The 22,590-nt window shown below is 41.2% G+C and overlaps 5 protein-coding genes across 6 annotated transcripts; 2 read left to right on the top strand and 3 right to left on the bottom strand.

Annotated features, from left to right (window-relative positions):
* Nucleotides 1-10,089: 10,089 nt before the first annotated feature.
* LOC120413454 (uncharacterized) lies at nucleotides 10,090-12,122 on the bottom strand. Its single transcript, XM_039574289.2, has 3 exons — nucleotides 11,503-12,122; nucleotides 10,623-11,435; nucleotides 10,090-10,557 (listed from the first exon to the last, which is right to left on the bottom strand). The coding sequence occupies exons 1-3, from the start codon at nucleotides 11,576-11,578 to the stop codon at nucleotides 10,253-10,255; spliced, it is 1,194 nt and encodes a 397-aa protein (XP_039430223.1). The 5' UTR covers nucleotides 11,579-12,122; the 3' UTR covers nucleotides 10,090-10,252.
* Nucleotides 12,123-14,283: 2,161 nt separating this feature from the next.
* On the top strand, nucleotides 14,284-15,904 carry LOC120413455 (uncharacterized). The gene is made up of 3 exons (XM_039574290.1): nucleotides 14,284-14,948; nucleotides 15,010-15,621; nucleotides 15,682-15,904. The coding sequence occupies exons 1-3, from the start codon at nucleotides 14,562-14,564 to the stop codon at nucleotides 15,820-15,822; spliced, it is 1,140 nt and encodes a 379-aa protein (XP_039430224.1). The 5' UTR covers nucleotides 14,284-14,561; the 3' UTR covers nucleotides 15,823-15,904.
* A 125-nt stretch (nucleotides 15,905-16,029) lies between these two features.
* On the bottom strand, nucleotides 16,030-18,035 carry LOC120413457 (uncharacterized). Of its 2 annotated transcripts, none has more exons than XM_039574293.2 (3): nucleotides 17,879-18,035; nucleotides 16,453-16,693; nucleotides 16,030-16,386 (listed from the first exon to the last, which is right to left on the bottom strand). In XM_039574293.2, exons 1-3 carry the CDS (start codon nucleotides 17,896-17,898, stop codon nucleotides 16,210-16,212), a joined length of 438 nt encoding a protein of 145 aa, XP_039430227.1. In that variant the 5' UTR covers nucleotides 17,899-18,035; the 3' UTR covers nucleotides 16,030-16,209. The 2 variants fall into 2 exon arrangements, with proteins under 2 accessions (XP_039430227.1, XP_052566182.1); XM_052710222.1 differs by lacking the exon at nucleotides 17,879-18,035 and adding an exon at nucleotides 16,868-16,968.
* A 302-nt stretch (nucleotides 18,036-18,337) lies between these two features.
* LOC120413453 (FGGY carbohydrate kinase domain-containing protein) lies at nucleotides 18,338-20,374 on the top strand. Its single transcript, XM_039574287.2, has 4 exons — nucleotides 18,338-18,612; nucleotides 18,685-19,701; nucleotides 19,761-19,835; nucleotides 19,892-20,374. Exons 1-4 carry the CDS (start codon nucleotides 18,427-18,429, stop codon nucleotides 20,255-20,257), a joined length of 1,644 nt encoding a protein of 547 aa, XP_039430221.1. The 5' UTR covers nucleotides 18,338-18,426; the 3' UTR covers nucleotides 20,258-20,374.
* LOC120413456 (mitochondrial E3 ubiquitin protein ligase 1) lies at nucleotides 20,312-21,685 on the bottom strand. The gene is made up of 3 exons (XM_039574291.2): nucleotides 21,460-21,685; nucleotides 21,206-21,372; nucleotides 20,312-21,153 (listed from the first exon to the last, which is right to left on the bottom strand). The coding sequence occupies exons 1-3, from the start codon at nucleotides 21,562-21,564 to the stop codon at nucleotides 20,412-20,414; spliced, it is 1,014 nt and encodes a 337-aa protein (XP_039430225.1). The 5' UTR covers nucleotides 21,565-21,685; the 3' UTR covers nucleotides 20,312-20,411.
* Nucleotides 21,686-22,590: the final 905 nt, after the last annotated feature.

Genomic DNA, 22,590 nt, shown 5'->3' with positions numbered 1-22,590 from the left:
TAATACATTTTTGAGTAAATTTGCTCCTGAAAGATAAATGTTACATAGAGTTTTATTTTTATTTCCCAACAAATTTGGCTGGTATAAGATTAATGCGATTTAAAATCAATTTAATCAAACAAAGTACGAAATAAACGGATTCGGATAATCTAGTCTGGAGTGCAATAGCGTCTTATGGGAAAGTGGGCGATCTTTTCGGTAAAAATATTTTGAAACTGAAAAATCAAGTCTCACGGATAGAAATTGCCAATACATATTAGGGTGGGTAAGTTTTTCAAAAAGTTCTCGGATCAAGTTTTAGTATGGTTCCTCTTGTAGGGCATGCCCATAGGGACTTTCATGCCAAATATCAGCTCATTTGGTTGTAAATTGGCTGCGCGCATCAGGGTTAAAGTTTACATGGAAATTACTATGGGAAATTGGAACTTTTTGTTCAAACGCTCCTACAGGCCTGGGGAAATCACGCGCCAACTTCTGGTATGGTCAGGCCTATGGGGAATGGTCTGGAGAACACTTTTCCCGAAGAGGGCATATGGATTCGTTGTCCCTAAACCTGGCGCATCGGCAAACAATCCGATGTCTCCGGAATCAACGGTTTTCCCTCAAAAAGCATCAAATTTTCCTTAGCATGCTATGAAAGCTTGATGAACACCGCGACGCCGTATGTCAGACAGCTACCACGTGGGGGAGAAACGGCAGGAATATTAAATTGCAAACCTTCTTTTAACTAGAAAATGATCATTTCGAGTAATTCTGATATTATTTAATCGAATTCAGAATCTTTGCATAGCGAATTTGTATTTTTTTGCAAATATTTCAACCACGTGGTAGCTGCCTGACGTATGGCGTCGCGGTGTTCATCAAGCTTTCATAGCATGCTAAGGAAAATTTGATGCTTTTTGAGGGAAAACCGTTGATTCCGGAGACATCGGATTGTTTGCCGATGCGCCAGGTTTAGGGACAACGAATCCATATGCTCTCTTCGGGAAAAGTGCTCTCCAGACCATCCCCCATAGGCCTGACCATACCAGAAGTTGGCGCGTGATTTTCCCAGACCTGTAGGAGCGTTTGAACAAAAAGTTCCAATTTCCCATAGTAATTTCCATGTAAACTTTAACCCTGATGCGCGCAGCCAGTTTACAACCAAATGAGCTGATATTTGGCATGAAAGTCCCTATGGGCATGCCCTACAAGGGGAACCATACTAAAACTTGATCCGAGAACTTTTTGAAAAACGTACCCACCCTAATACATATTCAAAACCCCTGTTTTTTCAACATGTTTATTTAAAAAAAAAAAACTGCTGTAACTTCACCAGGATTGGACTGGCCCCATATACACAAAAAAAATATACACGCAGAAAAATAAGGCATATTTGAATCAACAAAACGTTTTGTTGATTTGAAAATCAAGATTTTTGTAGAATCAACGCTAAATGTCAAAGCAACTTTTTCAAAAAAAAAAAACAAAAGATTTTTGTGTAAATGAGAAAATCAAGGTTTGTTTCAACGCAAAATCGGCGTTGATTATATTCAACAAAAATTTTGTTGAATCAAACCTCGTACAGGCTGATTCTACAAAAAAAAATTTTACGTGTATAAGCGTAGGATATCTACAAAGTTTCTTTGAAATATGAGAGGGTCGGGTACAATCGATTAACCCTATGTGACATGACATTGCTAATGATTTTTTTTTTTTCATTACTAAAACATTATTGTGAAAAGTTTGAACGATGTATTTATCCGCTTTAAAAAAAAGTGCCTCACAACAATAAAGATCAGGTTGTAAAACCTATATTTTTTATAATTTTGTGTGTGGCCGTGAGATCAGAGACGATTCACAATTCTAAACAATGTTATGGAAGGATTTTTGACTACAGTCATCCCACATATTCGGAACACCCACATATTCGGAACACTTTTGTGGTAATTAGTCAATAGGATGCAAAATGCAACTTTTCTGTCGACCCTACTATTTTTATGACCTTTATTTGGACATTCTTTTGCTATTTCACTAGTAAATTGTGCCTCCCACAATTGTGGAACACCTGAATTTAACTGGTATTTATTTTCACAAAAAAAGTTATCAGACCATTCATAAAACATTACTAAGCATGAGTTTTATTGGTTTTATTATCAGAGCGTGAAGTCATTAATTTGTAAAAAAAACTCTTGGAAAGAAAAAAAAAATGTTTACATCGTAAGAAAAAAGTGTTCCGAATTTGTGGATTTCAAGGGTCAATGCTTTAAAAACTTGATATAAAACTTAAAAATACACAGCCGGTCTATACATCAATCGAAAGATCGCAAGAAAAGCTTTCACATGAAGATAAAAACAAATCATTACGTTCAATTATCGATTTTCCATGATTTGTTGAACATTGGCCGATCTGTAAAATGTTCCGAATATGAGAATGATGATTGTACACAAAAAATATGGTAATATTCATCAGGAAATGGTGTCTGATTTTAAGTCAAAAAAAAATATTAATTTTACCTCAGAAAATTATGAATTTTCATCAGTTTTTGATTAATATTCATCAGGTTCACATTTTTACACATTTTTTATGTAATATTACTCAAAAAATTAAAACTCAATTTTCGTGTTTCTTTTTCTTAAAGCGGTTCTATCTCAGCAACCCAAGGTCCAATCTTCAATGTCTCTTAGACAATTTTGTAGCAAATTTTCTGAACTTTAAAAAAAATATTTTTAGAAATGGTCACTCGTGGTCACTATTTTTAAAAATAGAAAAACTGCAAATATTTCGCTAAAATCAAACTTTCGGTGGCTATATCTTGAAAACGGAGCCCTTTATCAAAAAATCTGTAGAGTACTTTTCGATTGCAAATTCAATTTTGCATTAAAAATAATGTCAAACTTGTTTTTGCATGATACTTCGATTTTTTCCAAAAATCACTATTTTTTCAAAAAATCATAACTCGGCGGCTGATTTTTTGACCATGTTTCTCTATGGCTCAAAAGTTGCGGATGTTTGTCTCTTAAAACATATAAAAAAATCTCGAAAATCCTCAACAATACCTACAACTTTGCCCAAGACACCAAATTGATCAGAAAATTCACTCAAAAGTTACAACTGTTTGAATATTTGCATACCATTTTTGTATGGACAGCACCCAAAATTGTATGGAGACTTGTATGGATGAACCAATCACACAAAATAGTTTATTTAGTCATAGGGAAGGCCCCCACAAAGTTTGAGCCAAATCAAAAAATACAAATAAAATCCATTTCCGGTTTTGGTAGAGAATTGCTTTCCAGAGATATATCCATTTTAGTGTTTTACGTCTTATATTTTCCCTATTTATTATAATTATTTTAATTGAATGCTGTTTCAAATTTGTTTTCTTAAACAATTTTAACGTGTGAATAATTTGAATAATTTAAATACACTTTCTTTAATGGAAATTTACTACCGGATAGTAGTTAATAACATAAGATTTATGTAAATAAATCCACCATTTGCACACCGTTCCCCATTACCAAACCGAACATTCTAGTGAACTCGTCCCACCTAACACTATCCCTTTTTGTTCTGTCGATACTCTATGTTGTACGGAGCAGTGCTCCAGCTGATTCCTAAACATACGTTTAATCGCACCAAAGGGAAAGCCATACACATATGATTTTCTTTTCTACTGCCTTTTCCTGAAGCCCCCAGATCTTATAGATTACAATCGGTGTCTACCATTCTGCATCACCCTGCAAACTGCACAATAAACTTCCCCAATGCTGTGAAACTAGTCGAGAAGTACCCCGTTCGAATCCCATTACCACACAGCCCCTGGTACAGCTCTCTAAGTGGCTGACCTCCAAAATCCTGCTGGCTCACTCCACGCAGAGACAGAGGCCACTTCTTGGTCATCATCGTTCGCCATCGCCACTCTGGTGAAGAATTATTGAACGTTTTGCATTCACCTCTGCCCAATCGTCGTCATCATCACTTTTCAGGGCAGCAAATACGCAAAAGAGAAACTGAGAAAGATTCAAAATTCGATCCCCCCCAGTCTATTGGGTTTCACCAGCTGAAAGTGGCGACCATCGGGCGATCCCCGACGACTGACCTTACGCTATGGTATACGCAAAGAACACGGAACAACACGATTTGCACAAATTAGCGAGTTACGCGACGAGATCAGATCAGCCAATTTTCACCTCTACCGCGACCGAAAGTTGACGAACGAACTGGCTGGCAATCTATCTGGCAGCAGTGAAAAAAAAGGCTCAAGAATTATTATTTTGACAGATATACACGGCTGGCACGAACACCACTGCACTAGCTTATGCAGGCCGTTGTCATCACTACAACGAAATACGGAATTCACATACGACGTTGTTATTGCGTTTTGTTTTCTTTGTTTTGAGTCGGTTCGCCAATGTTGGGTAGATGTTGGATAGACGTCGCGACGGCAGATAGAAGGGTGGCGTCGAACTGCCAGCTAGACTTTTGTCCACCAGGGTATCGACGTCGCGCGATGTAGGGGGAATGTTTCGGCAACATTTCAAGTACTAGTCACTTTCCAATCTTAAACGGTTGGTGTATGATGGATGAAATATTTCACCAGGCAATGTTGACAGCACAAATCACAACAGAAGCGATTCTAATCTAATATAATCTAACGCAGCCAGCATACTGGAATTTCCAAAAATAAAGAAGAAAAGCCGACAACCAACACCACTAGCACAACGTGCAAAAGAGAGCCAGTGATGTCAGGAAACTTTCTCTGGAAATACTACTTCTTATGAGTCTGAACCTAAAAGTTGTGCGCAAATGATATAAACTGGTAGCACTTGGCAGCCATATAAGTGCGCTGAAAGAAAAAAAAAAGATCTCAGCCGATAATAGAAAATGCGTAGGCTCCAGTGCACTCTCGTCTGGCTAGAATAGACTTTGGAAATGTTTTTAAAAAAAATGCTTGTAAAAGAAAAATTTTTGCGACCTATATTTCGATTTTTTGACAAAATAGTGTTGATTCGAAAATTCATAACTCGATCAAATATTTTTTGCACAACCTGGAAATTTCTGATAAGTTGACATTTTATGTCCCCTAGAACATATCAAAAAATAAAAAAAATAAAAATTGTGTTTTTTGCAAATCAAGTTTTAGTAACTTAAATTAAAATTCACCAACCAACTGCTCTCTAGATTTGGGCTCTCTACGGTGGGCAAAAAAAAGCGAATCACTCAAAGAGCCGGTTCACTGAAAAGAGCGAACGAACCGTGGCACATAAAATAGAACCGCGGTTCTTTTTTGAACTCCGAGGGCTTTTGTTAATTTGATTTGGTTAACCGCGGTGGATTTTCTTGAAATAATTCGAACTGTCAAAAATCCACCAAAGCATCTACCGGTGGATACTTTTCTACCACAGATTTTTGTGCGATCAATGTGGTAGATGCTTTGGTGGATTTTTGACAGTTCGAATTATTTCAAGAAAATTCACCGCGGTTAACCAAATCAAATTAACAAAAGCCCTCCGGTCTTTTGTAAGAACCGTTCCAATATAGCATGATTTTTGTTATAAATATAATTTATTGAATTTCAAAAAAATGTAGTATTAAATTTGTTTTTGAGAATTGAAAATGCTATTTCGAAAATTTCAATGCTTATAAAAATAAATTCCGAAAGTAAAGGATTTTCTAAACAAAATGAAATAAACTTTTCAGTATACAAGTGATTGTTCATTAAAGTAATACCGGTATACAAATTAGAGCATTCCAAATTGCATAATTTGTCAAATATAACCAAAAAATGTACTGAATATTTGAGAGATTTTCGCAATTCGCAATTTTCAGTGTAAGAACGGGCCTTGACCGATCTTATGCACTTGGTTCCCGACGAACACGCACTGCCCTTACACCTACATCTCACCCTTGCTCTGAGTCAGTACGAGCAGCACGCTAGAACACGCTTTGAGTGTTCGTGCCAGGCATGCACACCTTCTTTTCCGGTTACGCATTTTAACTCGGCCGGGGGTGGTACATTACGTAGGGTTTGATGTAAGTATAAGCGCCTAACCATTTATAGTGTGCCTATCAACTTTCATTAAAGCAAAAACTGTTTTATTTTTAGTTTGAATTCAAAAACTTATTGTTATTTACTGTGTATTGTTTTCTCCTGAAATCTTCCGTATTGTTGAGTCTGTCTATCTGTTGCTATTTCTTTTGTCGCGGTGTTTTGTTACAATTTTTTGGTCCTAAGCATGTTATAAAAGTTTACCAAAAATACAATAGTAATATTTGTGTTAATCCTTTAACCATTCCATAAATTGAGTAAGGGCTCAAACCTCACTTGTTTGAAAAAGGGTGTAGATTAAAAACAATATACAGTAAAAGAGAATTTATTTTATAAAAATCAAGTATCAATAGTAAGAGAATGATGAGCGTATTTTGAAGAATAAAAATGAGAAGCTAGATGTATTAGATGTAAAATTAGACAATAGTTAATAAATAGAGATACAAAACAAGCTTAGATTATAGTAATGATAATTTATAGGACAGATAAAGAATTATTCAAATAAATAAATTCGCAATAAAATCAAAAAAGATCAGGCGAATGATAAAAGATAAATAGACTTGATATTACTAGTACATAAAGGAAAAGTATATTTTTAAGGAAAAAATAAAATAAAAAAAAACAACAAAGTTTGTTACAGCAGTATCAATTGATAGAAAAGAGTGGAAAAGCTTTGAGAGATAAGAGAATCAAAAGTTAGTAAAATTAAAATCAAATGTTGGATATTAAATAGAAGAATCAGTGAAGAATTGGGAATCAGAAGAGCAAAATAAAAATAGGAGATAGGTGGTAGCTGAGAATGAAGAGAAGAGAAACCCCGTTGTGCGATGTTTCAGGTACATCCACAGCAGTTGACTCAACATACTGCGAATCAAAACAATACCGTCTACAATCACAAATTACTTCCCTTTCCCACATTGTCGCGCCCCTTTCTTTTAGCCGTCTCGACTCTGACCCGCGGTGGTCAAAGGTTTACGATCCGTTTCCACAGGCCACCAGCTAGGTCATCATGAAAACCAAGCCAACGTGGAGGTAAGAAAATAGGACACTCGCAAGGAACCAGAGCTATACTGTTCTGATCAAGATAATTCGGATGATCTAACAGAACTACGGATGTAGTTAGTTACGCTCCTTCCAGGATGTTCCTTACGTGGACGTCAACCGAAGAGCACGCAACAAGGTCAGTGCCATTGCATGCTCTTAGGTATCAATCCTTGGCCTGCCTGAATATTTGAGAGATTTTGGAAAATAAAATAAATCATTTGTCCGATTAAACTTTAGCGTTTATTGACTTAATCTATTTAATCAGAATATAGAGAAGAGTTCACAGAATAAATAAAATATCAGCATAAGTTCTATTCTTGCAGAAATAAACGAAATTTTAAAATTAATAGCAATTTTTCCAGCATTCTAGGTTTAAGTTTGGATGCCATTCAATTACTCGAATAATTAGTTTTGAGTAGAAATCATGACATTGAGGCTACCAAGAGGAGCGGCCGTGGCTGACTGGTTACGGTGTTCGCTTTCTAAGCGAATGGTCCTGGGTTCGATTCCCATCTGCTCCCAACGAGAAAGTATAGGAAATATTAATCTTGAAACTCTGAACATGAACGAAAAAATCAAGGTCGCCCGAGTCGGAGTTCGATCCCCCGTCCTTTGGATTAGTAAGCAAAAATGCTAACCACTAGGCCATCACGGCTTGGTGAGCGACGTCTGGAATTAGGAATACTGTTACTATCAAACTCACTAGCGTGCCCAGGTTCTCAAGAAAGGTGGGGCAAAAATATTAGAGTTTTGAAAATTTCGTCGTTTATGGACACCCCCTGCCCAATTTTAGAACAAATTTCCGAGGATGGTGGGGCAACTGCCCCATGTTGCCCCACCCTGGGCACGCTAGTGATCAAACTATATACGCGCTGGGTCCTTATCCATTTGACAAGGGTTCGGAAGTTCTAAATAACGTTTGAACCCGATTGGTGCAAACGTTCTTCAGGGCAGGGCTTGTCGATAAAAGCTGAGGGACCTTGCGCTCGGCTAGCCAGCGTAGAAATGGGTCACCGAAGCTCGGCAGAGCTAACACCTTCCAAATGCCTATGCGAGTTATTTGCATGTATAGAATGTAGATCTAAAAATACATGGAAACAACTCAATTTGTAAGAAGCGACCGCGTGGTCCCGTTTGGTTGGTTGCACACACACACACACACACACACACACACACACACACACACACACACACACACAAATCATGACATTGAGGCTACCAAGTCCTATGGTTTTCAAGGGCATATTCTCGTTTTCATTTTTTTTTATCAACTATGGCCGTCACAAATAATTTTCAAAGCACCCCTCCCCTTCAAAATCCGTCCGAAAAATCAGGGAACAAAACAATATTCCATTTTTCAAAAAACTTTCAAATTTCAATGAAAATAGAAGTCTTATCCACTGGAAACAAATTAAAAAGCATTTTGGGATCGATCAAAAATATCTTGATTTTTGGTGAAACAGTAAACAGTAGTTGCAAAAGTTTATTTTTCGGTTTAAAAAAAAAAAAAGTTTATTAATACTTCGATCTTTTTAACTCTAATGATTGCAATACAACTGAGGATGTGTGAAATGCATTTTAAAACTCTTTTTTCATTAAAATGTCTTGCTTTTATTTTTTTGCGACTTTGGCCAGAGTTGAGGGACATAAACTTCAAAAATATTTGGTACGGCCAAATTTATAAAAGTCCAATGTGAAATGACTTATAAAATCACGCGATTTTTGAAAAAAAAAACCTATTCATTCAAATTTTGAAAAAGAGCGGCTCTTTTTAAAGAGCGAACGAAAATGAGCGGCTCCTAAAAAAGAGTGGTTTTGCCCACCTCTAGTTGTTTGTGTTTAGATTTGCGCTGGAGACTTCAACGATACTGAATGAACGAACCCGATTTTTATTTGAAATATCTTTGTGATAAATCTGGAGTTTTTTTTTAAATGGTCCAATACAAAATTTTGGGTGTTTTCGAAACCGCCTTATGTCTGGGGCATTAAAAAAACACAAAAAGCAAAAACAGAAAATTTGGTTTTTTGAACCTTTAAAAAAAAACTTCAAAAATTAAGGCTACCAACTGTACGGATTTTTTCCTTACCATACGGATTTTCGAACCTCTTCGCGGATTTTTAACAGGTCGGATTTTTTGTAGGGAATTTTACGCATGATACGGATTTGTACGGAATTTTAACAACTTTTAAATCATTGAATTGCTTTTCGATTTGTTCGAAGCTTTTGTTAACTAGAAATTTTTATTTTTCTGTGAGTTTAATTAATAAGGGAGAGTTTTCCGGGGTTTCCTCAATTCAAACTTGATTATCAATAATTCTAAAGTTTTTTAACTATTGTCTTTCATATGTTGATAGAACCTTTTAAAAAACTCTATTTATCCATTTCCAAAGGCTTTCTAAAGCTTGTGAAAACATTTGAACATTTCTAGAGTTTTTTTAAAGGTCCTCTAAACTGTTGTGTTTCACATGTTATAGGACCTTTTCAATAAAAAAAAAGTGTTCGTGAAAACATTAGGAACGATATTATTCGTAAAAACAAACTTTAACATTTCGTAAACTTTTAAACGTTTAAAAAAATTTTTTTTTGATTCAAATCACGGTTTATTTTATGAATACTTTTAAACGTGCAAGTCATAAGCACTCTGATAGCATTTGTGAAATTTGTGACCTGTAAAAACGACACAGTTTTATATTTTTAATTCTCAAATTTGTTAAATTTAATTTATCTAAATCATTCATTGACAGTTTTTGTTACACCATGGTGTCATATCGGCAAAGTGTACGGATTTTGGCTCAGCAAGAGTTGGTAGCCTTATTCAGAAATGTACAAAACATATCTACAGTTTTTTTTAAAGGTCCCATAAACTATGGTGTTTCATATGTTCATAGGACCTTTTCAAAAAAAAAAACTCTTGGAGCATCGAGAAAGGAAGAAATCATGTTCAGAGAACGAGAACGTGATTATCGAAGCATACCATTTGTTTAAAATGAAAACAAATAGAAAGTTGTGTGGTTCCAATGTATTTCTAGCTACTAAGTAAACGAAAATCTTAAACAATCTAACGCCTTAGTCTATATCACATGTCTGTACAGCTTTCGCTCGAAGCTACCATATTTCAGTACAGAGTCCCGTGTTGTCTTCGCTCCCATCCCCGACGATCGTTCAGTTTCCGCACCTACTCGCAGGTGTACGTTCCGTCCAGGATCGAGATCTGGTGCAGCGTTCCGCAGCCAGCGTAGTCCTTCACGTAGCTCGGGAAGTCATTTTCCAGCACCAGCAGCCGGTTGATCTTGAAGTCGGGGAACACGTGCGTCGCGTACAGCCCTCCGCTGCTCTTGTACACCAGCTTGAAGTTGCTCTTCTTGTAGCATTGGTTGGTGTTCCAGTAGTACACGTCGCTGTCACCTTCTTCGCGGAAGAATACTCCGGATCCGGCGTCAGTTCCGATAAAGATGGGCGTGTTTGGCTTCTCGCCGATATCTGTAAGATAAGTGGGGGATTGAGGTGATGTGAAAGATGTTGTTTTTTTTATGTTTTGGACTTACCAATGATGTTTCCACCGTGTCCCTTGCGCAGATGCTCCGTTCGGATGGCAAACAAGCGACGTCCTCCAAGGTAGCTAAAGTACAGTTTGGTTCCCTCTTTTTGGTACGACAGGAAGATGTACAGCACGTCCCGGAATCGACACCCGTGATGCACGGCTTTAGGAAGAACGACTCGATATCCACGACCTCCGTATACGTCGTACACAATGATGGCGTTGTTTCCGGCATCGCTGACGTACACATAGCACCGACCTCCCTTGAGACACTCAACCTGCAGATATTGCAGACGCGACTTTTCCGTAACAAAGCGGTTCAGGTTGATGGTCTTGAGCTTCTTTCCAGATTTTCCCTCGTACACAACGATCTTCGGGGGGCACCGTTGGATGGGTGATCGAAGAGCCTGAACAATTCCACTGTCCAGTACCCACACGAACTCTCCAACGCTGTAGATATCGATGACCGACTGCAGTGCGTTGCAGTTGCCCTCTTCCTGTTCGGTCCAGCACGGGAACGGCTCAAATTTGACATCGCAGCCCTTCTTGGTGGCGTACACCTGGCTCAATGTGATCGGGATGCTGTTCTTGTAGCGCGGGAAGGCGCACAAGGTCTTTCCTTCAACGCGCTGACACCGGATAGCGATCAGATCCCGAGGGGTGTATTTGCCGGCCGCGATGACGAGGCGCTTCGTTGTCGGACATGGCCATTCGATCCGGCCCCCCTCCCAGGTGTAGATGGCGTTTGAGTTGTTTGAGTACGCTGTAACGCCTGTTACGGCGATCCCCACCATCAGCACCAAAATGTAGCCACGCATCTCTACAAGTACACGGGAGATATTACAAAAGCTCCCTGATCCCGCAAGATCAAACCAATTGATACTCACTTTCTAGCCCCAGGAGTCCAGTTGCTACATAAATCTGTATCCCCGGGAAGGCAAAGCACTGAACTGTGCTAGTCATCGACTATCTTAAGCTTTTATAAGTTGCTCATCCAGCTAACCCCAATTGTTTACTATTTAGACCAGTCTCATTGCCACAGAACCCGCGGGTGCCCGGCACAAAAAAAAACTGATGGTACATTCCGACATCCGAGTCTGGATGTTTGCAAAACATCGCTCCCGTGTAGCCTCTGTGGCCACGCAGTAATTTGAGCCGTTTCGGAACACGTTCATGCGTAATGTTTGCTAAATACGACCCGGGCCCGGGGTAGCTCGGAATGACGTGCTCGTGCGCGCGCCGCGACTTGGGGGTCTGAATCACACAGGCAGCCCTAGAAGGGTTTATTTTCGGTTTCGGAGTACGTAACACAACCATATAATTTCAGGCGAACCGCAAGAATGTGCCAAATATTGTGCAAGAGGGCACGATGTTTTTGTTATTCGTCTGTGCTTTCAAAATATTGCGTTATATTTTTTTTTACTTCATACAAGCTTTGGATTAAAACTAATCGATGCAATGTTTGTTAAAAATAAAACGTTGTTTGGTCTCTGGTGCACTATTGTTTACTAACAAAATTTAATATCCTAGTGCACCGAACAGTGCATTTTACTACATTGCATTTTCACTTAGAATTAATGTGCATAACATGCAAAGGATAACGCATTTGGTACGGTATGTCAACGCATCCTTCCTCCCCTGTAGATTCTGTGAAATGTGATTCGTTCGCAGAATCCTCTCTGCGTTAACCACAACGCAGTAGGGCTGGCCGCTTTAGTTTTTGTTTCAAATTGTCGGGTCTTCTCGGATGTACTGCAATTATTATTAATGGCAAGAAAAGTGCTTGGGGCGTAATCTAATCACAAGACTTTCCAGCATGCTTTCATCGTGTTATCGTGGCTGCGTTTGTGTTAGATAAGATTAGATAACATGCAAAGGATAACGCATAACTACAAGTTATCGTATCCAATAAAGCAACAAATTACATTTACCTACAATACGTTTTGTCCAATTGTGTTTGCATGTTTATTTAGGATATCAAAGTTGGATGTTCGCTTAAAAAGTTTTGAATACAAAACAACCGTAAATAAGTAATTAACTCAAAAGCTTAGACATGTCTGTAAAAAGTCTCAAAAATAATAAAATGTAAGGGCACATATTGAGAATATTGCGGTTTTAAAAGTCCCTTAAAATTAATTATTCTAATAGGTTTTTTTTTCTGGGACACGAATAATCTGAATATTAGGGTGACAAGAAAAACTTAGGTGACATTTTTCCGATTCTGATAACTTAAATAATAAAAAATAATGAATCGCAAAAATGTATGCCCGATCAGGCGGTAATTAACATCAATACCAAACTATGTTATTCATATTGACGAATTAGTTGTTGAAATAACTGAGGTCAATAACAGAACAATGTACTGAGGATTATAAGAAAATAACAAGATTTGATATTGCAAAACAAATCAATAATACAGGGTGACCACTCAAATCCCCTATTCAAATTTTCGACTTTTCCAGAACCTCAAAAAATATATATTTTTTATCGAGAAGAAAGATTTCAAATCAAAAACTCTTAATACAAAGTCAATATAAACCATTGGACAAAATAAAAAAAAACATCATTTGCATTTTAAGTAAAAAAAAAACTTGAATTTCAATAATAGATTCCTAAAAACTTCACCTCAAAAATGGAACCATCATTTTAATTCACATATTTTTACTTTACACTTGATTACAGTTATTATTCTTTCAAAGAATTTAAACATATCGATGGATTCGTTTAAAAAATATTTTTAGCAAGTATCCTTTAAAATTTTGTAAATTTGGATATTAAATTTTTTGAATCAATATCAATTTATCGAAGTGTCAGTATTTAAATGTTTAAACTTTTTTTTCAATGAAAAATCCAATTTTCTTCTTCAATTTATTTTATACGAATGTTTCTAGACAAACGTCCTTGAAACTTATTTGTAATAACTAAAACATTTTTTTATTAAATCAAGCGAATACAAATTTTATTTCATTTTATTTTATTAAACTTGTAAAGTCTTTTACATGCTATTTAGAATACATGGTATAATGTTTATTAATGAATGTCTTATCAAGTGAAGGCTTTTTTAAACTTTTACAAATTTTGAAATTTTAGATCACAAAACGGAAAAAGGCGTAAAACTTCAGAAAAGCAATATTTGCGTATATTCATTAATAAACTGACCATAGCTTTTTCAATATTTTCAAAGCGTAGAAAAGTTTTACCTTTCTTTTTTTCCTTCAGAACGAAAAACCTTTGGATTTTTTTCGATGTTTAAGTTTTCCGAAAACTAAAAATCATGGAAAATCAAGCTTTATCGATAGTTGTGGTACCCATAATCACACAAAGGTTTAAGGAATATGCCTAATAGTGATATTCTTTGCCGAAGAGTTCAAGAAGATCCGAGTTATTCCTGATGAGTTTTAGGTAATCTCACACTTGGACAATTTTTTGGAGAGAACTGTGCCACCTACCGGAGAAATTCTGAAGCGATTTTTTCACGTTGTTGTTTTGAGAAAAGATCTGTCTCGTGTAACTTTAACAGAAAGACTGTTTTAGGAATTTAAACTGTAAAAGCAGGTGCAATGCACTCAATAAAAAATATAGTATAACTGTTGTACAATGAACTGCAATTTTTATTCAATTCGCTAGGTACCGGTTGTGAAATGTTTAACAATGCAGTCATGTAGGAACGCGGATGCATTTCAGTGCATTTTTGCAGTTTAGGCCAAACTTTTGACCCGACCAATCCTTACGTGCAGGTCATTTCCATCGCAAATCTAGTTGCTGTTGTCTACCTGAATCGTCCAGCAATCCTATGTCTGACGATAGCTGGACATGGTTTTGTTTAGTTTCAAGCGGCATGTCTCCAAGTTGAACAGTTTCTAAACAACGCGTTCCACCAAGCTTGGCTTTATAAAACGGTTGGTGCGCCTGTTCCGGTACACCAGTCGTAGTTTAGAAATTCGCCATGTGGTTACGAGTGACGCTAGCGTTCGGTTTGTTGGCGGTGACCCTCGCCGAGGTCAAGCCCTGCGAGTACGGGGACAAGATCTATCGGATCAACGGCAACTCGATCGACTTTCCGTGCGAATCGACCAAGAACATCTTCATCACGACGGAGCGCTTCAAGCCGAGCAGCATCATCCCGTTGCGGTTCCAGATCGACAAAAAGCATGACCGAGCGCTGGTGGTGCTGCCACGGTTGAGGACCGGAATCCCGATCACGTTCGGCGTGATTGACCTGAAGAAGCCCAACTGTTACACCCACATCAAGCCGTACCCGTGCTGGCCGTACCAGGAGGAAGGAAACTGCAACTCGTTCCAGTCGGTGGTCGACGCGTACATCGATGTTAAGGTGAGGACACGTTTGATTTCGATAAGGAGATTTTCAAGTATACTAACAATTGTTTCTACAGAACAACATCTGGACGTTGGACACCGGAATCACGAACAACCTGCAGCAACCGATCCGTCGGTGTCCACCCAAAGTGGTAGCATTCTCGCTGGACAGTGACAGCACAGTAAAGTCCGTCGATCTGAGTGATATCGTCAAGCCGTCCTCCCGTCTCCAGTACCTCGTAACGGACTATTCTCAGAACGGCAATCCCTACGTGTACATTGCCGACGCCGAAGGAGCCATCATCGTGCTGGACATCCACAACAGCAAGAGCTATCGGGTGGTTCTTCCACGGGCCATCGCCGCCGGGTGTGGCGAATCGGACGTGCTTTACCTGCTGCTCGTGCGTCGTCCCAAGAACCAAAACACGGTCATCTTTTCGTACCTCTGCGGACAGAAGGTGTACTCGATCAAGTCGGAATATCTGCGCACGGGTCGCGGATCCAGCGCGATCGTCGAACTGGGCAGCAAGCACAAACACTCGGTTCTGCTCGGCACGGACGGCGGCAAGAACGTGATCCTGCGCTACCGTGGCGAGAGCGAGCTGTACCTGTGGGACACCGACCAGGCCTACAAAGAGTGCAACTTTGTGCTGGTCCAGCACTCCGAGGAATGCCGGCTTAGCACTCATGTAAGTAACTAGTTCGTCATTCAATGTTGCACATTATAACGCACAACTCTAACCTTCCAGGTTTCTCCCGGTGGCAAGGACGAACTGCTGTACTCGCTGTCGTCCAACATTGCCGACTACCTGAACAATACCAGCGGTGCTGGTGGAGCCTCGGCTCGGCTGAAGTTTATCAGCAAGGAGTGCGATGATGACTGCTTCTAAAATGGATGCGGTAATTTACCTCAAAAGTTGACTGAAAAACTGGTAACTGGGTTTTTAACGAGAATTATTCGCAAGACTTGGACAAAACGCATGACTTGACAAACCAACAAACGAGACTTGACGTGAGTAGACTGTACAAAATTGGACGTACGCAAACGGACTACAAAGGACATTGTGATATCTTCATAAATCAAAAAGGACACTTCGTTTAACTTTCAATTCTCGTAACCGTTGCCATTAGACATAAGATTCCAAGAAAGCTAGAGATAATATTAGTCTTATTTATTTGCGTGATCCTGGTCACAAAACACTTCTCCGATAAATGCTCTCCAACTGGTTTGTTAATTGATTGAACAAAATAAAAACAGATGTTAAATCCAAATAAGCCTAAATCTGTTTCATCCGGGTGACATCCTCAATGAATCGCTCCCGCTGAGCTTCGCCCCGATAGCTTCCGATCATTTTGTTCACATAGTTCTGTTGGTACCGAGCAACAAACTTCTGGCACTGTTGAAGCGTTGCCCCCACGTATAGCGTCCGGTACCGTACGGACTCCGTATCGGCCTTAAAAGGTCGTTCAAATTAAATAACAAATCAACAACAAAAAAAGCAACAAAGCTTCCAACTCACCACGGTCAGCAGGGGCAGAATGCTGGTGACGAACCGGTGCGGGCCGTGGCGCGTCTGGATGATGCACAGGCGGGTCTTCTCGTTGAAGTAGATCACGTGCAGCCGGAGCATGCTCGCGATGCCAAACTCGCCGTAGTACTTTTCGATTCTCTGCTGCAGAAAGGTGCCCACCTGGCGCGACGTGAGCGCGAACGTCTCCGTCTCCGACCGGTTGTTGCACATGAACTGCACCAGGATGTATCTAGGGGGGGTGAAGGGGCAAAAGGAGAAATTATATTCATTAGAATGCTCAACTCCCAAACATGAGCTTGATTGGTTGCGACAGAACCTGGCGCTCCAGCTTTAAAGTTTAAATGAGACTTAACACGTAAAATGTGTACTATTTTATTGTTGCTGGTTCAAATAGCAGTCTAACAGGCTGGCTTTCGTCCATTCGGGCGACATGGCCGTCCCACCTGAACCTCCCGATCTTCGTCTGGGTGGCGATGGTCGATTCTTCATCCGTCAGACACCTGCACTCCACCGTAGATCGTTCGTAGCAGCATCGTGCCGCATCGTGCAGGTCTCGTGGCTGTAGAGGACTACCGGTCTAATAAGTGTTTTGTAGATCGTGAGCTTCGTGCGGCGTTGCACTCGATCCGATGTGAGGGTCTTCCGTAATCCCAAGTACGCACGATTCCCAGCAAAATACCAATCCGGATCTCATTATTGGTGTCGTTGTCGGCGGTTACCAGCGATCCCAAGTACACGAACACGCTCACCTCCTCCAACTCATCACCATCCACAGACTTGGGGGGGGGGGGGGGGGGCATGTACTACGTCTTCGTCGTTACAAGTCCTATGCATCTTGCTTGTACCTTCAGTTGGGTCCAAACATCTTTCACCTTCTCCAGGTTTCTTGCAACAATTTCGATGTCATCGGCAAAAGCAAGCAGCTAGCGCTAATCCCCCGAAACACGCACGTGACACATCACACCATTCAAGGTAGCCTTGATCAGCCGAGTCAGTTTATCCGGAAATCCGTTCTCGTGAAGAATCTGCCGTAGCTGCTCGCGGTCGACTGTATCATAGGCCGCCTTGAAATCGATCAAGATGTGATGTGTGGGCACGTTGTACTCACGACATTTCTCGAGCATTTGTCGGAGACAAAATATTAATTTCTGGTCCGTGGTAGCGCGTGCTCCCCACGAACCTCTTTGCATGGGGTGACAGCTGACGGCAGAGGATCTGGAAGAGGATTTTGTAGGCCGCGTTGATAAGCGTGATGCCGCGGTAGTTGCCGCATTACAGCTTATCGCCCTTTTTTGAAGATGGGGCTCACGACACCATCCATCCACTCCTCCGATAGTTTCTCCTCCTCTCAAATCTTGGAGATCACACGGTGAACATTTCATATCACAATCTTTTGGTTAAAAATTACATTTACCTGTTCTTAACTCGAACCATCTTTAAATTTTATTATAGAAGACGCTTATCAAACCAAATTAATTTTAATCTTTTGGAAACAACGATATCGTATTTGTAAACAAACGAGCATGCCCTCACTTGTAAACATGAACCGAGGGATCGCCCAGCTGCTGTACTAAAAATGATTCTCGCGCGATGCCTACATTTTAGAACAAGAACTGAGCGAAGAATTTGGCGCGTAGAACCCTTTTCGTTCTACGCGAGAATTGACTTGATGCGTATGGCTAAATATGGTCGCACGTGGTGATATCCACGTTTCATACGTGTAGCAGATATCAGGTATGTGCTAATTACAAATAATTAAAATGTGAGTATTTAAAACTAAGAGTTAGCTGATTGTTCACCCTGTAGTGATTATTGTTATCTTCCCTCTCCACACAATATACAATAAACAAGGCAATCAACATCTCAGCTTAGTGCTCTCACCGCGGTAGTACGCGAGCAATCCAGGTCCAATAAAGAAGTGTGCCCCAACGCATCATACAGCCGTTTCCCGATTGACGCGAAATGTCCCAGCTAAAGTGCGTAATCGGCGTCGATGTCGGCACGGGCAGCGCTCGGGCTGCCCTGGTCACCAGTACGGGCCAGCTGCTGAAAAGCTGCGTCAAGGCAACGCAAACCTGGAACCCGCTGCCCGACCACTACGAGCAGTCTTCCGACAACATTTGGAGCGCCGTCTGCGAGTGTGTTCGTGTAAGTGATGACCTTCAGCGCGCTGTGCGGATGATGGGGAGATTAGTTCTGTCTTTTTTTTTGTGTTCGTAGACCGTGGCCGCCGTTGTTCCGAAGGAGCAAATCAAAGGTATTGGGTTTGATGCCACCTGTTCGTTGGTTGCGCTGGATAAGGGTGGTCAACCGTTGTCCGTGAGTTCTACCGGAAGGGCTGAACAGAACATAATTCTTTGGATGGATCATCGCGCTCAAGCTGAGGCGGATTTAATCAATGCTACCAAGCACGAACTGCTGAACTACGTCGGTGGATCAGTTTCGTTGGAAATGGAGATGCCGAAGTTGATGTGGTTGAAAAAGAACCGTCAACTAACCTGGTCCAATGCGGGTGCGTTCTTTGATCTGCCAGACTTTTTGACCTACAAGGCAACCGGGAGTTCGTCTCGCTCGATATGCTCGGCTGTCTGCAAGTGGAATTACGACGCCATGAAGAGTTCCTGGTCGGTTGAGTTCCTGGACAAAATTGGATTGTCAGAACTTGCTGAAAATGGATTCCATCTGATCGGTGAAAAGCTAAACAGCCCAGGGGATCAAATCGCCAATGGACTCTCACAGGAAGCGGCTGCGTTGATGGGATTACTTCCGGGAACTGCCGTGGCCACCTCGATGATAGACGCCCATGCGGGCGCGTTAGCCTTGCTGGGTTGCCGCAATCCGGACAGCCAACTAGCCGACACGCTAACCTCGAAGTTGGCCATCATCTGCGGTACATCCTCGTGCCACATGAGTCTCACCGAAGGACCGGTGATGGCGCCCGGCATTTGGGGGCCGTACAAAAATGCAATCATTCCGAATCTCTACCTCAACGAGGCGGGCCAAAGTGCCACCGGGGTGTTGATGGATTTCATCCTGCAGACGCATCCCTGCTACGCTGGGCTGTTGCAAGAGCACGGCTCGAATGGGAAGATTTACGCAGTCTTGAACGACGTCTTGCGAGAGCTGACCGATCGCAAGGGTTTGCAGTCGGTGCATCGGCTGACAACTACGTTGCACGTTTGGCCGGATTTCCACGGCAACCGGTCACCGCTGGCCGATCCCAATCTGAAGGGAATGGTAGGTTTGGTGGCATGCAATTTCTTGAAAATGATCAACTATTTATGACTTTTTTTTAGATTTGTGGACTCACAATGAACAAAACCGTTGAAAATTTAGCCCTGATCTATTTAGCGCTGATGCAGGCTCTCGCAGTAAGTTTGTTTTGCCGTTGTCAGCTCTTTCAGCTATTGAACTTGATCCATTTCAGTACGGAACGCGCCACATCCTGGACGTGCTGGCCCGCTCGGGCCGCGAACCAATCCGCTCCATCTTGCTGTGCGGTGGCCTCAGCAAAAACCCACTGTTTGTCCAAACGCACGCCGATATCTGCTCGACGCCGGTTTTGCTTCCGCACGAAGCCGAAGCCGTTCTGCTGGGGTCCGCAATGATGGGCGCGTGTGCCGCCGGAATCTACACCGATCTGAAAACTGCCGCCGCCGAAATGGCCGGACCAGCCGAGATCGTCAAGCCCGATTTGAGCGATGAGAACCGGGACTACCACGAGAGGAAATACCGCGTGTTTTTGCGAATGGTCGGCGATCAACGGGCCTACCAGCAGATCATGAATGAATGAGAATGGGGGTGAAACGCAAGCAGGGATTTCTCACAGAACAATCTTCCAATTGAGTGCATTTTTTAAGCGTAACGTGAACATTTATAAACATTCTTTATAAATAAAGTTTTGAATCCATTTCCCTCTTTAAATATACTTACCAAAATAAAGCCCTTCACGTGATAAATGCAGCAGCTTTAGTTTCGATCTTGGATCGACAAACCGGGCAGTTCAGTTTGATCTTTTGGGCGCAATTTTCGCAGAGACAAACGTGGCCACAGGGCAGACAGATGACCTCCTTCGGATTGTCCACGCACACGACGCAGCGCTGCTCGTCGCTAAAAACCTGCTGCCTAGCCTGAACCCTTCGTTGCAGTCTTGACTTGTCCAGCTTATCTCGCAGCTTTTGTTCCTCCCACTCCATCTTCTTGCGACGGTAGATCTTTTTCGCGATCAGTCCCACCAGCACGGCCGAAATGGTTCCGCAAACGATCACCTTGAACAGCATGGAGTTTTTCGCTTCTTCAAATTTCTTCACGAGAGTATTCTTCGTCGCAGTTGTCAGAAACATTGGCGCAACCGTCGACGGCTGTAGCCTGACACTGTCCCCGTCCAACTCCAGTTCTCCCACGGCCGTAATGAAGCTTCCGTCCCGCAGAACTTCTTCCGTAGTTTGCATGCCCTTCTGGCGAACTCCGGAGAAGAATCCAAAGATGTGGTCAAACAGGGACAAACTACTTGGCTCGTAATTGTCGTAAACGGTGTCCATGTCGAGAATCTCAGCCGATAGGCCATCGACTACCTCTACGCCTAACTTTCCACTTGCTAGCTTGAAGGGAACTTCATTGCACGAGATGTGAATCAATTTGCGCTGTTCGGCCCAGAATCCGGCGAAGCCGCGTGCTACGCGGTGTTCGCTGTAATAACAAAGATGTTAAATAAATCCTCAAAAAATCCCCACCAACTCACTTCAGCTTCATAATCTGCAAAACGCCCGTCACCGACGGAGACATCACGGCGTGCATAGGATTTCCAATGGGGGTGACCGTTCCCCGAATCACCCCATAGTTGATTTTGTTGCCACTTTTGCGCAACCGGTCGGTCAGCGAATCGTCGATCGCTAACTGGGGGGCATCCTGCAAAGTAAATAACCAATCTCTCAATCAATTCCACTCCACCGTGGCTTTATGACATAATCCCGCGAATCAAAAAAAAGAGTTTACCTTCAAAGCTTTGCTGATCTTTTTAAGCTGGTAATACTCGCGGAAGCACAGCCCAAGGACCAGCACGTCAACGCCGAGAAAGACCGCTTCCTGGACAAAATCCATTGCAGGAAATCGGTTAACGGGCGATCTTTTGTGTAATAATTGCGATTAAGAAATCAATCCTTTCTAACAAAATTTGACTCGACCGAAAAATTTAATAACAGCAACAAAAACAACAACCGATCTCGCTGACGACCCGTTTGACGGATAAGAATTTTTAGTACAATTTTCCAGTGGCGTCGGCTTTCGAAAAAGATGGAATTTTTACAACAAGTGTGACCGTGGTTTAACCACACTAAACGCCTGTTAATTGGGTACAAAAGTCCTATGGGAGCGTTCTTTTATTACGTAACGCAGTAGGGGGGGAGGGGGGGTCGGAGGCTGTGTTACGCTCCATACAAAATTTTTAAAATTTGTATCGAAATTTTGTTACGAGGGGGGGGGAGGGGGTCTAAAAGTCCGATTTTTCGCGTTACGTAATAAAAGAACGCTCCCTATGTCAATTTTTATGTACAACGGTAAAAAACACGATTAAAAACCATTTCTGATCACTTTTTTTTCATTTTAACGCAAAACATTGTTTTGACAAGACAACATTTTCTCGATGGATCAACTATGGTCCCCTTGGAACGAGCTGTCAAGTAGGAGCTTTTCTGTCAAGAAGGACCGCGAGGTTAATTTTTCAAAATTGATTTAAAAATCCATTTTAAACTCTTTGTGGTCGTATAAAGGGTCATTGTACTCAGAAAAATAAGCTTTATCGCTGTGAACAATAATATCAGCAACCTAAGCTTCATTTTAGGACCCAATTTGACACTTTTTAAATTCTAAAATTTTAAATTCTTTAATTTCTATATTTCAAGCAAAACAATAGGTCTATTCCCGTACTTGCAGAATTGCAGAATTTCTGCAGCTTCTGCAGAATTCTGCAGCCAGCATAAGTCACTTTTTTGCAGCACGTTCCCGTACTTTTCAGCTCGATCTCTTCATCTCTCTCTTTTGCAGAAGTTCTGCAAGTAGAGAAGCGGCAAAAATTTTGCCTGGGTAGCGCGTTCCAGTACTTTTTCTGCAACATTGTACACAGTTGAG

The sequence above is a fragment of the Culex pipiens genome, chromosome 3, assembly GCF_016801865.2.
Source record: "Culex pipiens pallens isolate TS chromosome 3, TS_CPP_V2, whole genome shotgun sequence".
In the NCBI taxonomy this organism is placed as follows: domain Eukaryota; kingdom Metazoa; phylum Arthropoda; class Insecta; order Diptera; family Culicidae; genus Culex; species Culex pipiens.
This window is presented reverse-complemented; position numbering and strand designations above follow the sequence as displayed.

Excerpts from the sequence above, each read along its gene's own strand:
- LOC120413454 (XM_039574289.2), bottom strand. The coding sequence starts at position 11,578 with ATGACTAGCACAGTTCAGTGCTTTGCCTTCCCGGGGATACAGATTTAT. Across the intron at positions 11,436-11,502 it reads TGGACTCCTGGGGCTAGAAA|AGATGCGTGGCTACATTTTG; the intron begins GTGAGTATCAAT and ends GTGTACTTGTAG. Across the intron at positions 10,558-10,622 it reads ACACGGTGGAAACATCATTG|ATATCGGCGAGAAGCCAAAC; the intron begins GTAAGTCCAAAA and ends CTTATCTTACAG.
- LOC120413455 (XM_039574290.1), top strand. The coding sequence starts at position 14,562 with ATGTGGTTACGAGTGACGCTAGCGTTCGGTTTGTTGGCGGTGACCCTC. Across the intron at positions 14,949-15,009 it reads ACGCGTACATCGATGTTAAG|AACAACATCTGGACGTTGGA; the intron begins GTGAGGACACGT and ends TTGTTTCTACAG. Across the intron at positions 15,622-15,681 it reads AATGCCGGCTTAGCACTCAT|GTTTCTCCCGGTGGCAAGGA; the intron begins GTAAGTAACTAG and ends CTAACCTTCCAG.
- LOC120413457 (XM_052710222.1), bottom strand. The coding sequence starts at position 16,953 with ATGAAGAATCGACCATCGCCACCCAGACGAAGATCGGGAGGTTCAGGT. Across the intron at positions 16,694-16,867 it reads GAATGGACGAAAGCCAGCCT|ATACATCCTGGTGCAGTTCA; the intron begins GTTAGACTGCTA and ends CACCCCCCCTAG. Across the intron at positions 16,387-16,452 it reads TTCTGCCCCTGCTGACCGTG|GCCGATACGGAGTCCGTACG; the intron begins GTGAGTTGGAAG and ends CGACCTTTTAAG.
- LOC120413453 (XM_039574287.2), top strand. The coding sequence starts at position 18,427 with ATGTCCCAGCTAAAGTGCGTAATCGGCGTCGATGTCGGCACGGGCAGC. Across the intron at positions 18,613-18,684 it reads CCGTCTGCGAGTGTGTTCGT|ACCGTGGCCGCCGTTGTTCC; the intron begins GTAAGTGATGAC and ends TTGTGTTCGTAG. Across the intron at positions 19,836-19,891 it reads CGCTGATGCAGGCTCTCGCA|TACGGAACGCGCCACATCCT; the intron begins GTAAGTTTGTTT and ends GATCCATTTCAG.
- LOC120413456 (XM_039574291.2), bottom strand. The coding sequence starts at position 21,564 with ATGGATTTTGTCCAGGAAGCGGTCTTTCTCGGCGTTGACGTGCTGGTC. Across the intron at positions 21,373-21,459 it reads AGATCAGCAAAGCTTTGAAG|GATGCCCCCCAGTTAGCGAT; the intron begins GTAAACTCTTTT and ends TTTACTTTGCAG. Across the intron at positions 21,154-21,205 it reads TTGCAGATTATGAAGCTGAA|CGAACACCGCGTAGCACGCG; the intron begins GTGAGTTGGTGG and ends TTGTTATTACAG.